The sequence below is a fragment of the Sycon ciliatum genome, chromosome 5 (genome assembly GCF_964019385.1).
Source record: "Sycon ciliatum chromosome 5, ocSycCili1.1, whole genome shotgun sequence".
Lineage (NCBI taxonomy): Eukaryota > Metazoa > Porifera > Calcarea > Leucosolenida > Sycettidae > Sycon > Sycon ciliatum.
In genome coordinates, this window is record NC_088647.1 from 33,176,365 (window position 1) to 33,189,611 (window position 13,247).

Consider the following 13,247-nt stretch of genomic DNA (forward strand, 5'->3'; position numbering starts at 1 on the left):
TACATAGGTTCTGATCGGTGGAATATGCTGCCTTCCACTGTTCGCTCTTGTACAGATTATCGCCCATTTGTTCGTTCATGCTTAACCTTTCTAGGGGCTCCCGTAAGAAGACCATAGGTCTGTGGGAAACACCCTAGTAAAATAAATAAAATAATAATAATAATAATAATAATATTTCTGATGAATACCCATTTTCAGCAATAATTGGAAATTTGAGCATAATTGTTCAGCTGCTGTCATGGAAAGGACTGAAGCAGTGAATGTGCAGAAGAACATTGCAGGTGTGGCACGGGGTGGTTTCTTGACGACATATCGCGCATGCCGTCATGAAACTACCAGTTTTGAGGATAAAACAAGGTCCAATAAAATCTCAAATCCTATATATAGGAATCGTGAAATAGGGCACAGGCCTTAGTAATATTGGGCAAGGAGATGAGCCTGAGATGTTAGTGTTTGAAAAAATTATCTTATTCAACTCTCGATATCTACTAAGACCTAGCAAGGAAGAATTGGTCACATACTTTTTGCTATTCTCATGCCACACCCATTTTGAGCTGAAAAATATGACCAAAATCCTGTATATAGGATTTAGCAAATTAAGAGATAAGCCCATTGCGCAATGACGTAATTTGTGCCATAGACACCCCAGACAACCACCTGGGCATAGTCGTCTGGGGTGTTGAGCACTGAACAGTGCATTCCTGATCCCAGTGTACTCACATGCATTACTCATACCTTCCATATTTGGCAATGCGCAATGGGCTTATTGCAGCCTTCGTCCCTTCTGACTTCCTTCTTGGATGAAATCATGAGAACAGGAGCCAAATACGGAAACTGAAATGGGGACGTTGATGTGATAGGTGCATTTTATACTGTACATACGCTAAAGAATACTATAATAATGTCAGAGCTCCCCGGGTGCTAGTTCGTACACGAAGTGTGTGGGTTGTGAGGGCTGCATACCACCCGCCTGTGTGGATTCACATCAGGCTTGAGTTTCGAATTCAGAATGAAATGGTCGCCGCTTGGTTGACGACTACACAAAAGCTTACTTGTGGAGCGGCTGTGGACGTGGCGACTGTGGGGGGACCAGAGGTCATCTAAAAACACATACGAGAAAGGTTGATGTGATGCAGTTGTGTATTCCTACAAGTTTTGGCCTCTCTGGATGGCTTAGTATTTAACTGCCAGCCTAGTGCCAGATGATTTGCAGCCAGGGAAGAATCTGATTTCTTGTCTGTGTGCTTCGTAGATAGTATCTCTTAATTTGCAGGCCAAAAATCCGATACATGTATATAGAATGTGAAAATGTGTGCCTTTTATGCCGTTGTTATTGGTCATCACGACCAATAATAACGGCATAATGGTTTTCATGGAAGTTGGAAATATGTTTGAGGCATGAATGTTTGCATTTTAGATTCATAGGGCGATAATATTTCTGATGAATACCCATTTTCAGCAATAATTGGAAATTTGAGCATAATTGTTCAGCTGCTGTCATGGAAAGGACTGAAGCAGTGAATGTGCAGAAGAACATTGCAGGTGTGGCACGGGGTGGTTTCTTGACGACATATCGCGCATGCCGTCATGAAACTACCAGTTTTGAGGATAAAACAAGGTCCAATAAAATCTCAAATCCTATATATAGGAATCGTGAAATAGGGCACAGGCCTTAGTAATATTGGGCAAGGAGATGAGCCTGAGATGTTAGTGTTTGAAAAAATTATCTTATTCAACTCTCGATATCTACTAAGACCTAGCAAGGAAGAATTGGTCACATACTTTTTGCTATTCTCATGCCACACCCATTTTGAGCTGAAAAATATGACCAAAATCCTGTATATAGGATTTAGCAAATTAAGGGGGCACATCATCCAAAAATTCGCTGAAAAATCGAATTTGTAAATTCATATTGAGTGCTACGTCAGTTGAAAGAGCATGAATAGCTGCAAATTCTCTGAAAACTGTGTCCCTATCTGACCAGCCGTTCAAGAGTTATGGCCGAAAATGTGCCCTTGCAAGGAAAGATTTTTTTGTTGCATGCTGTCATTTGTTGGCAGCACTGTATTTGAATGTGAGCAGACCGTGCGCAACTTGTCGTATTATGGAAACACGCGAAAGTGTGCAGAATTTTGCCCCAAGTCCAAAAAAGTCCAAAAAATCACGTTAAAAAACCACGTATTGGGCTGCACGGCGGCGGGCGAAGCCCGCCGCCGTGCAGCAGGACTTTTGCCAGCACCCTCGTGACGTTGCAGATATGTGGCTTGATTATTGTAGTTGACGTTGATTTAGTGACTTTGGCAAGTTTGAGTCGTGTCAAGAAGTCAGGTAGGATTCAGTACTAGGCAGTAGTGAAACGCGAGTGGCAGTCTTTGCCGGTTTCTGAGGGCATCCTGGATTTGGTTTGCAGCGCTGTGGAAATGGCTTGCTGTGGAGGTCCCAGCACTGGATGTTGTATCAAAGGTACGACCTCGTAGCACGTGCCAAACCTAAAAAAATTCAAAAATTGCCTTGGGTCTGTGGGAGTCCGTGAAAGAACGCCCACTCGTTCCGTTGTGACAAATTCCAGGGCCACGTTGAGGGGCCCTACCCCACCACCCATGGCTGCTTCTGGACTTGTTTTAGGTTTGGGTCCCGCGCACGGACAGAATGGGCACGAAAATGTGAAAAAAATGTAAATGGATTTGTTTGGCTCCTGGGTGGCTCGCACACCGTAGCACTATGCCGGAAATTTGAGTTTTTCCGGCCTGGAAAGCCTGTCAGTGAGACGCAAGAACTTGTAAATCATGTCCTGAGGGCCAGCATAGTGGCAGGAGTGTGTGGTCAAAATTTCACTCAAATCCACTGAGAAACACCAAAGTTACGGTCAATTGAATGCCATATGAAATTTTTGGGTGATGTGCCCCCTTAAGAGATAAGCCCATTGCGCAATGACGTAATTTGTGCCATAGACACCCCAGACAACCACCTGGGCATAGTCGTCTGGGGTGTTGAGCACTGAACAGTTCATTCCTGATCCCAGTGTACTCACATGCATTACTCATACCTTCCATATTTGGCAATGCGCAATGGGCTTATTGCAGCCTTCGTCCATTCTGACTTCCTTCTTGGATGAAATCATGAGAACAGGAGCCAAATACGGAAACTGAAATGGGGACTTTGATGTGATAGTTGCATTTTATACTGTACATACGCTAAAGAATACTATAATAATGTCAGAGCTCCCCGGGTGCTAGTTCGTACACGAAGTGTGTGGGTTGTGAGGGCTGCATACCACCCGCCTGTGTGGATTCACATCAGGCTTGAGTTTCGAATTCAGAATGAAATGGTCGCCGCTTGGTTGACGACTACACAAAAGCTTACTTGTGGAGCGGCTGTGGACGTGGCGACTGTGGGGGGACCAGAGGTCATCTAAAAACACATACGAGAAAGGTTGATGTGATGCAGTTGTGTATTCCTACAAGTTTTGGCCTCTCTGGATGGCTTAGTATTTAACTGCCAGCCTAGTGCCAGATGATTTGCAGCCAGGGAAGAATCTGATTTCTTGTCTGTGTGCTTCGTAGATAGTATCTCTTAATTTGCAGGCCAAAAATCCGATACATGTATATAGAATGTGAAAATGTGTGCCTTTTATGCCGTTGTTATTGGTCATCACGACCAATAATAACGGCATAATGGTTTTCATGGAAGTTGGAAATATGTTTGAGGCATGAATGTTTACATTTTAGATTCATAGGGCGATAATATTTCTGATGAATACCCATTTTCAGCAATAATTGGAAATTTGAGCATAATTGTTCAGCTGCTGTCATGGAAAGGACTGAAGCAGTGAATGTGCAGAAGAACATTGCAGGTGTGGCACGGGGTGGTTTCTTGACGACATATCGCGCATGCCGTCATGAAACTACCAGTTTTGAGGATAAAACAAGGTCCAATAAAATCTCAAATCCTATATATAGGAATCGTGAAATAGGGCACAGGCCTTAGTAATATTGGGCAAGGAGATGAGCCTGAGATGTTAGTGTTTGAAAAAATTATCTTATTCAACTCTCGATATCTACTAAGACCTAGCAAGGAAGAATTGGTCACATACTTTTTGCTATTCTCATGCCACACCCATTTTGAGCTGAAAAATATGACCAAAATCCTGTATATAGGATTTAGCAAATTAAGAGATAAGCCCATTGCGCAATGACGTAATTTGTGCCATAGACACCCCAGACAACCACCTGGGCATAGTCGTCTGGGGTGTTGAGCACTGAACAGTGCATGCCTGATCCCAGTGTACTCACATGCATTACTCATACCTTCCATATTTGGCAATGCGCAATGGGCTTATTGCAGCCTTCGTCCCTTCTGACTTCCTTCTTGGATGAAATCATGAGAACAGGAGCCAAATACGGAAACTGAAATGGGGACGTTGATGTGATAGGTGCATTTTATACTGTACATACGCTAAAGAATACTATAATAATGTCAGAGCTCCCCGGGTGCTAGTTCGTACACGAAGTGTGTGGGTTGTGAGGGCTGCATACCACCCGCCTGTGTGGATTCACATCAGGCTTGAGTTTCGAATTCAGAATGAAATGGTCGCCGCTTGGTTGACGACTACACAAAAGCTTACTTGTGGAGCGGCTGTGGACGTGGCGACTGTGGGGGGACCAGAGGTCATCTAAAAACACATACGAGAAAGGTTGATGTGATGCAGTTGTGTATTCCTACAAGTTTTGGCCTCTCTGGATGGCTTAGTATTTAACTGCCAGCCTAGTGCCAGATGATTTGCAGCCAGGGAAGAATCTGATTTCTTGTCTGTGTGCTTCGTAGATAGTATAAGCCCATTGCGCAATGACGTAATTTGTACCATAGACACCCCAGACAGCCACCTGGGCATGGTCGTCTGGGGTGTTGAGCACTGAACAGTGCATTCCGGATCTCAGTGTACTCACATGCATTACTCATACCTTCCATATTTGGCAATGCGCAATGGGTTTATTGCAGCCTTCGTCCCTTCTGACTTCCTTCTTGGATGAAATCATGAGAACATGAGCCATGTACGGAAACTGAAATGGGGACTTTGATGTGATAGGTGTATTTTATACTGTATGTACGCTAAAGAATACTATAATAATGTCGGGGCTCCCCGGGTGCTAGTTCGTACACGAAGTGTGTGGGTTACAGTGAGGGCTGCATACCATCCGCCTGTGTGTGGATTCACAGCAAGCTTGAGTTTCGAAGTCAGAATGAAATGGTCGCCGCTTGGTTGACGACTACACAAAAGCTTACTTGTGGAGTGTCACTGGCCTGAAGCAAGCGTTCATGCTTCGAGTCCTGGTGGTGAAAGTGAATGGTTTCTTCAAATTTTTCCCGCTCGCACTTGTCCTTCAAACTACTGAATACCCTCTATCTACAGTCAACAAAGGCTAATAACTACTGCGGATATAACGACAATTCGCGAATAACGACAGTATTTCCATGCCCAGAGCAAAGTCCCATCTAAATGTAATACATAATGAGACTTGGGGTATAAGGAAACTTTTCTGATACCCGTCGAGTGTATTCGTTTGGTTTTTGAATTGATGTTGAATGATTCATTTTGTATGAAAGGTGAAGCTTAGCACACGATTACATGCACAAAGGGTACAAAAACATTCAGAAACGTACCGGAAAGTTTTGGTAGATCGTTCGATCATTGAGTGATTGCTGCGGACGAGCATTGCCAAAGAAGGGAACATCTGTTATCCCGTCATGAGATGTCAAGACGCCTGATAGAGAATTGAGCTGAAGCGAACATCGCAGACAGAACTAAATGTATACAAAAGAGAAAGACCAAGGAACTACAAGTTACGCTATACTGTCCACTAACACCACCAGTTACTAAACAATCAGCTCATGCGATAACATTGCACGACACTAACCGACGGCACTGACGTTCTACAACTAACTGGCTAACAGCTCTAGCACATCTTGGATGCGCACTCCAACAGCCTTCCAACTTGGAAGGATCTAAGTTATACAAATAACATAAGGAGGGGAAGGTGAGCGCAACCAAGATAAGCACGAGCTGAAAGTCTCAGGCTCTCAGCTGTGAAGGACAGACTACAAGTTCAAAAGTTTAAAAGTGGCCTGGGAATGACATTCTTCACTCTATACATATATCACTGTATGAAACGTGGACAAATATTCCAGCGGGGTATGAAATCTTTCACAATGGAATGTAGTCAGAAAGCTATGCAGTCAGGCAAACCCGCTGCTGGTAGGACGTACTGAATAAAATCACAAAAGTATTCAGCAAATATTCGAAGCCTGAAGGAAATGCTGAACGGTCTCTGCTGCGATTGCATCTACACTATAGCTCAGTGGTGAGTATCGCTGGCCTCAAGCAACAGTCCCTCGAGTCCTGGTGGTGACAATCAAGTTTTCTTCAAACCTTTCCGTTCTACATTCACTCAACTTTTTTATGAATAAAAAATATTCAGCATCTACGGAATCAATTCTTCAGCATCTACGATTTATCACACTGCATTCAGCGAGCCATACATTGGAAGACGTACCGATGCTGGTAGGACATACTGTATTTGATTCATGACCATCCATATAACCTGCTCATTACACCCTGGCGTAGCCTGTGATCCCTTGTATGTGTAGAATGATGTAAGGTCCGAAGGCCTCAGCAGTGTGGCGAAGTCGATGGAGTGTATATCACCGAAGGCTGAAACAGGTGCAAAGTCGGTACAAGTGCAAAGTCGGTATACGAGAAGGCAAACACTGGGCAGTGTGATTCCCTGATCCAGCTAAGTTAGATGTCGATCTGCAAAAACTATTACATGCACTGCATACGGATCCGTGTCATACCATACAAAGTTTTCGAACCATGTAGCTGTCCTTGATAACTCCAAATGTGACAGTGTACCCCCTTGGGAGAGAGTTATTAATGCATACCCCTATCCACATACGGAGCACCTCTGCTGTTAGAGCCCCATGTATGTACTCTCCCTAGACACCTTTCCGCAAGGAGAGCGCAGACTCCCGAATTTACGGGCTTTGCCCACCCATTTGCGTAGAGTTGCTGTACTTTACTTTGGGCCGATTTCCACTACAGTACTGTAAGTGCCGTGCCGACGATTTGGGTAGGTCACGTGTATCCCACGGTACGAGCTTCAAGCTGAGAGTGATTTACACCTGCGCACAGTCATTCCGTCGGCAGGCCGGATCACCATTTTTATAAATTTCTGACTTTGGTCCTGAGGGAAAATAGCGGGGGAGATGACTGGAGAAAGCTCAAGAATCAACCAATCGAAAAGCCAAAAGCCAAGAAAAAACTTCATTTCAGGGAGTAGTAAAATACCTACTACTCACTGCATTTGACCTCATGGAATACCACGGCATGCCATTTCAACCCCCCCCCCCCCCCCACCCCGCTCGGCCCTCGGCACCGGAATGTCCACGGCGCTGTAGGGCAGGAGCCACGGTATGAACTCGCGCCAAAACTGCCCCTCACGTGAGCAAATCACTATGGGTTCTCACGGCACGGCACTCACGGTACCGTAGTGGAAATCGGCCCTCAGGCTGTGTTTACATGAGGCGTTTCAACCCGGATTGAGTTCGACCCGGGTCAGATTTCAACCCGCCATGTACACAAAATGAATGGCGCGTTTACATGACGCATTGCGCTTGACCCAGGTTGAAATTTCGCCCCGGGTCAAGAAAATCGTACAAACATACTTCTGTGCGTATCTCGCGCCAGGTTTGAACAGCACTGCACATGCAAATTTAGCGCGAACAGATTCACATTACCAACCATACAGGACTCTAGAAGTAGACGTTTGGCGGCATATCAGTATTTGACCTGGAACAACTGTCTTCGTGTAAACGCTCACCTATTTTGTCTATCGTACCGACTTTCAACCCGGGCTGAACTCGACCCGGGTTGAAATTTCTCATGTAAACACAGCCTCAGGGCCGATTTCTACTTTCGTACCGTGAGTGCCGTGCCGACGATTTGGGTAGGTCGCGTGTACCCCATGGTACGAGCTTGAAGCTGAGCGTGATTTACACCTGCGCACAGTCATTCCGTGCATTCCGTCGGCAGGCCGGACCACCATTTTTATCAATTTCTGACTTTGGTCCTGAGGGAAAATAGCGGGGGAGATGAGTAGAGAAAGCTCAAGAATCAACCAATCGAAAAGCCAAAAGCCAAGAAAAATTTCGTACCACAAATGCAAAAGAAAGGAAAAACTTCCTTTCAGGGAGTAGTAAAATACCTACTACTCACTGCATTCAATCTCACGGAATACCACGGCATGCCATTTCCACCCCACCCCCCCCCCCCCCCCCCCCCCAGGCCCTCGGCACCGGAATGTCCACGGCGCGGTACGGCAGGAGCCACGGAATGAACTCGCGCCTAAACTGCCCCTCACGTAAGCAAATCACCATGGGTACTCACGGCACTCACGGTACCGTAGTGGAAATCGGCCCTTAGCATGGAACTTCTCTATCCACAGGACTCACCCGAATATGTCAAGGTGGAGAAATGGCGTAAAATCGTCTCCAGGCCTGGGTGTGCACTGGAAGCGTTTGATGCAACCTACTCTCCACAGTCAGATGAAACACAGATATTCAGATGACAAGAAGTGTTTTATGACGCAAGGAAGCACAAAAACCAGGGTACCTCTCTGAATGTGATGAATCATCAACTACACATCATATGCGGGTAAATCAAATTCAAAACAGTCATAATTATAAGCACTACGAACTTAGAAGTTGCGCTTTCGGCGGTATTAGTTATAAAGTTGGTTATTCCAACGAGGAACACGCGCTTCTTTCCGAACTCGAAACTTCAGTGACTCACGACTGCCACGCAGAGCCCAGGAGGAGCACGTCGCACCTTTCATCTTCAACTTCCACAAGTGTCAAGTTCGGCAAAAAGCGTGTTTTCCTCATTGGGACAACCAACTTCATTATTACAGGTAGACTCCCTTTAATTCGAACCTCAAATTGCCAGGCCCTGACTTCGAATTATCCGGAACTTCTAATTATCCAAATGCAGCCTCATGCACTGATATGTATGTCAAAGTGCTTGAAATCGCATGCTGAATATTTTTTGCACATTTTTATTTGCATCAACGAAACATAGGTGATCGTACCAGTACGCGGTCATGTACAACGGATCATCAAAACACTGGACCGACACAAAATCATTTTGACATTATCTTCATCTTCTAGTGAAGAAGTTGTCAGTCACTGCAGCTTTCCTGAAACAATTTCAACGGAAAAGAACTGCGCTGCCTAATCCGCGTCATGAAAGGCCGTTGGACAGCAGCACGTCGTTCTGAAGAACGGAAGTGGAGCAAAGGCATAGACAATATTTACGACAATAGTGTTGTTGTGCGCCAACATCTCCGCGCACGAGCTGGTGCGGTAAGAAAGGCCATCGAGATCCGCGAAGGGAGTCAGCCACCTGGAAGAAGTCGTCGTCAATCAAACCTTTGCAATTTGCCTTGCACGGGCTTGAATCAAATTTCGAGAGAAGGTGGGTTTCTTGAACGCTATAGTCGATCCTGCAGCGGACCATCGATCGATTTTTGACCTACTCTTGGCTAGAGAAGGAGAAAAGAATGAACTACGAATTACAAGGATAGCAACTCAATCTCACTTCGAAATAAGCGTTCAAAGGACATAGCTAATGAACTGTAAACAGCTCTTCTGTGCAATGATTGGGTTCGAACTATCCAACAGGCGCACTTTTCGTACTTCGAAATACGCATTCGATTTTGACTTGAAGTGACTTGCAGAAGATCGGTACGACGAAAAATTTCGAATTACACGGAATGTTCGAATTAAACCGTATTCGAATTAGAGGGAGTCTACCTGTATAAGCAAAAATGAAAACATTCACATAACATGATAGAGTTAGGGGTGTCACTAGGCGGTGTTAGGAGCCATTTGCATACAACTTCATGTTGTTAAGCCGTTTAAAGCCCCGAGATAAGGCTTAGAGACCGATACAAATGTTTCCATGTACAGTGGACTACAGTGTAATGCAAATGATTCGTGATGTTTAACCTGCTAAAAGAGAGCATGTCTGAGAAAACCAGAACATATGTGCAAGTCGATCTCTCAGATTTCGCTCAAATTTTGCAGGTAGGTTTGCTTTGGGGTGTAGATCGACTTTCCAAAGCCCGCGCAAAATCTTTTGAAGGGAACCATGAAATTTGCATACCCCTCAATATTGGCCCAATATTGGCACGATTTATGGGTCTACAAACGAGCCACGGCACAGCGTACAAGAACAAGCTACAACAAAACTCCATCAAGCCAACATCCTCACCTTAGAAGAGTTCTTGGGGCAGCACCACTTAGCCGCGCCAGCATCCCAGAAGACGAGGGCAATCATCCCTTTACGCCACAAATGATCGTCTTGAAAATAGCCAAACTACAAGCGCTGATTAAACAGCGAGCTACCTCCTCAATAAGCAAACACTTTACACCGGCAGATAGTAGAACACCTCTATTAGCACTGAGGACATGTCCCCCATTGTCCTTTTTGAGTTTTCTTCAAATAAACAATTTTGAATTTTTCCACTCAACCATTCTGAAATACGTCCAAACTTATACCTGTGCAGGAAAGCTTGCCCCTCCGCGACGTCTAGTCAGCAATTTCTACTCAATACCACTCCCAACGCTGCAGAACAAAGTGTATTGTTGACTCTGACAAGGAAAAGCAGCGGTGATCACTTGTCACTCCAAACGACAACCTTCTCCTTGCGCCACCAACATTTTTCGGTGCAACGGTTGATGCAAAAGTGACTGAATTTTTGCGTGTAGTTTTTGGATTTTACTGCAAGAGGAATGATGAAATCACGTGCCTCGTGACACAAAAATGCTAGGCCACACTTGTTTTTTCTATGTTTCTCGTCGGCAAATTTTAACAAAAGGTACGCGGGCGGGCGGAAAAAAAACAAAAGCCAAGGAAAAAACAAGTACAATTTCTACTGAAAACTGTATACATTTTACAATGTACATGTATATGCGTGATTCATACAAGACACTGCGTATACCATGTATACAGTATAGTACTACATTGTACAATCATGTACATGTACTAGTCCCATACATGATTGCACTACATTATCACATCAGCCCACGAATATCAGGCAAACTGCAACAATGTCAATGAGAGCATAAAGTTTGATTACGAGATGGCGAAGAGAACATACATTTATCTGCTATCGCATCAACAAACGTTTCCCACTCGTCATTAATTATTGGTTTTGTTACTTCAACGTTCTTGTGTCCGCTTATTAGGGGTGAAAGTTGGCATTGAGATCCCGAGTTCGAGTACTCTGATTTTCTCCGATCGAATATTCGAGTATCCGAGTATTCTTCATCACCTAAAAATTGCACACCGATGGCCTTAAAATCACACGATACAACCCTGATTGAACCAAGTGACAGTCATTTTTTTCTGGTATATTGATTGGTAGGTCATTTGGGCTCTCTCTACTCGTGAACCACACAGTCTGCACATCAATATCTGCTGACTGCTGCTCTGAAACTGCAGATTTCTGTGGTAAATGCATGTACCATGTATGAACGAGTACTCTGATTTATTCCGAGTATGATTATTTTTCTGAAAAAACCGAGCGAGTACTCGAGTATTCAGTATAATTGTTTCACCCCTACCGCTTATCAAACTCTTGTCTCCATGCTGCTCATCTTTTCCTTGCCATGCGTCTATTGCTTGGATTTTCTGCCTACGACATCGTTCCACAGACGCCAGTTGCCGCGGCACTCGTCCGACTTACTGTTCCGCTGGGACCCACGAGGCTCAGCTCAGCCAGTGAACGACTGAAAGCTTCGTCATGACAGCCTTCATCGCAGAGAACGGACGAGGAGCGCTCCTTTGCTGCATGCTGTGGTGCAAACGTTTACAATTATTGATTGACGCATCTAGCTGCTGCGGCATGTGCAGCGTACAGACATGTACACATGTACGTAGTATGAACTTTTTTTTCTTCCGAAATTTCTGAAAACCTACGCGGGCGATGACGAGAAACATAGAAAAAACAAAGTGTGGCCTTACTTGAAAAAATGACATTGTAAGGGGCCGTCCATAAATATCGATGTTTTTTTAGAGACGATATTGGTGCGTCTGGGGGGGAGGGGGTTTGAGCCATGTGCATGTGCGTCTTTTCGAGCATCAGAAAAATATCGATGTAAATATCTGAAGTTTCGCCGATCCCTGCACGCGGACGTCTAAATGGCTATACAAGAAATGTGAAACCAGCTTCCGTTCGCGGAGCTAAAACTCGCGACACGAGAACAAAATCAAAAATTGGAAGCTGTACGCCCATGGCGAATTTCAAGAGCAAAAGAATGAGCTATTGATTGTGGAAATCGGCCGAACGATGCCTGCAGGAGACCTTTTTCAAGACGTAGAGGCAGTGCGAACAAACACGGACGAACTCCACAAGAGTTTCCAGTCTTCACTGTCTGAACAAGGATTTGAAAAAATTCAAGCCCGAGCGTAGCCGCTTTGTCTATACCAGTACACGATGGCTGTGAGCACTGCAGCGCCAACCCGGTTCGCTCCCCCCAGGCGATGCAGCTATTGCGTGAGTGCGGCGGGATTTTCACGCCTACACCGGACCCTCAACATCCTGGGCACTTCATGAGCATCCAAAAATATTGATTCCATGATCTAGATGTACATGTGCGTCTTCTGGGGGGAGGGAGGGGGGTCAAGGGAGAGAAGCACCAATATCGTCTCTAAAAAAACATCGATATTTACGGACGGCCCCTAAGAGAGAAAAGAACGATCATGCATGAATCATCGTGCGAATCTCGTAAAAATAATAATTCTTTACTAGTACATGTAGAGGACCATATGCGTGTTAAAACAAAATGGCGTCACGATTTATTGAATGTGGTACTTTAGCCTACAGGTTTGTACACACTGTGGGTGACATTGCATACAAGTAGATCAACACATCCAGTACATGTACGATTGTTCTTCCACTTCAAGAATCGTCCCTTCGTTTCACAGCACAGAATAGCTGTCTCTCAGCTGGTAATCAGCAGGGACATTCTCTACTTGCGAAGACTGAGTGATTGCCAGCACTCGCCCTTTCCTTCCACAAGCGATGTATAGAATAATAATATCACTGTTCGATTATTTTTCTTTCAAATCTGAGACCATTGACAGGATCGGAAGGAGAGCTCTACTGCAAGCCAGAAGTCAGGCTGGC

At 44.8% G+C, this 13,247-nt stretch overlaps 2 protein-coding genes across 2 annotated transcripts in view; both read right to left on the reverse strand.

Annotated features, from left to right (window-relative positions):
- Positions 1 to 13,247, reverse strand: part of LOC135818392 (carbonic anhydrase 1-like) — a 199,853-nt gene that overhangs the window by 30,341 nt on the left and 156,265 nt on the right. The gene's annotated exons all lie outside the window — the stretch shown is intronic.
- LOC135818393 (carbonic anhydrase 1-like) overlaps positions 4,279 to 13,247 on the reverse strand; it is a 40,115-nt gene continuing 31,146 nt past the window's right edge. The window contains exons 5-8 of the mRNA XM_065331753.1: positions 8,509 to 8,584; positions 6,552 to 6,709; positions 5,662 to 5,778; positions 4,279 to 4,672 (exon numbers count right to left, since the gene is read on the reverse strand). Coding sequence (XP_065187825.1) covers positions 4,577 to 4,672; positions 5,662 to 5,778; positions 6,552 to 6,709; positions 8,509 to 8,584 — 447 coding nt within the window. The 3' untranslated portion in view covers positions 4,279 to 4,576. The remainder of the gene's footprint in view (positions 4,673 to 5,661; positions 5,779 to 6,551; positions 6,710 to 8,508; positions 8,585 to 13,247) is intronic.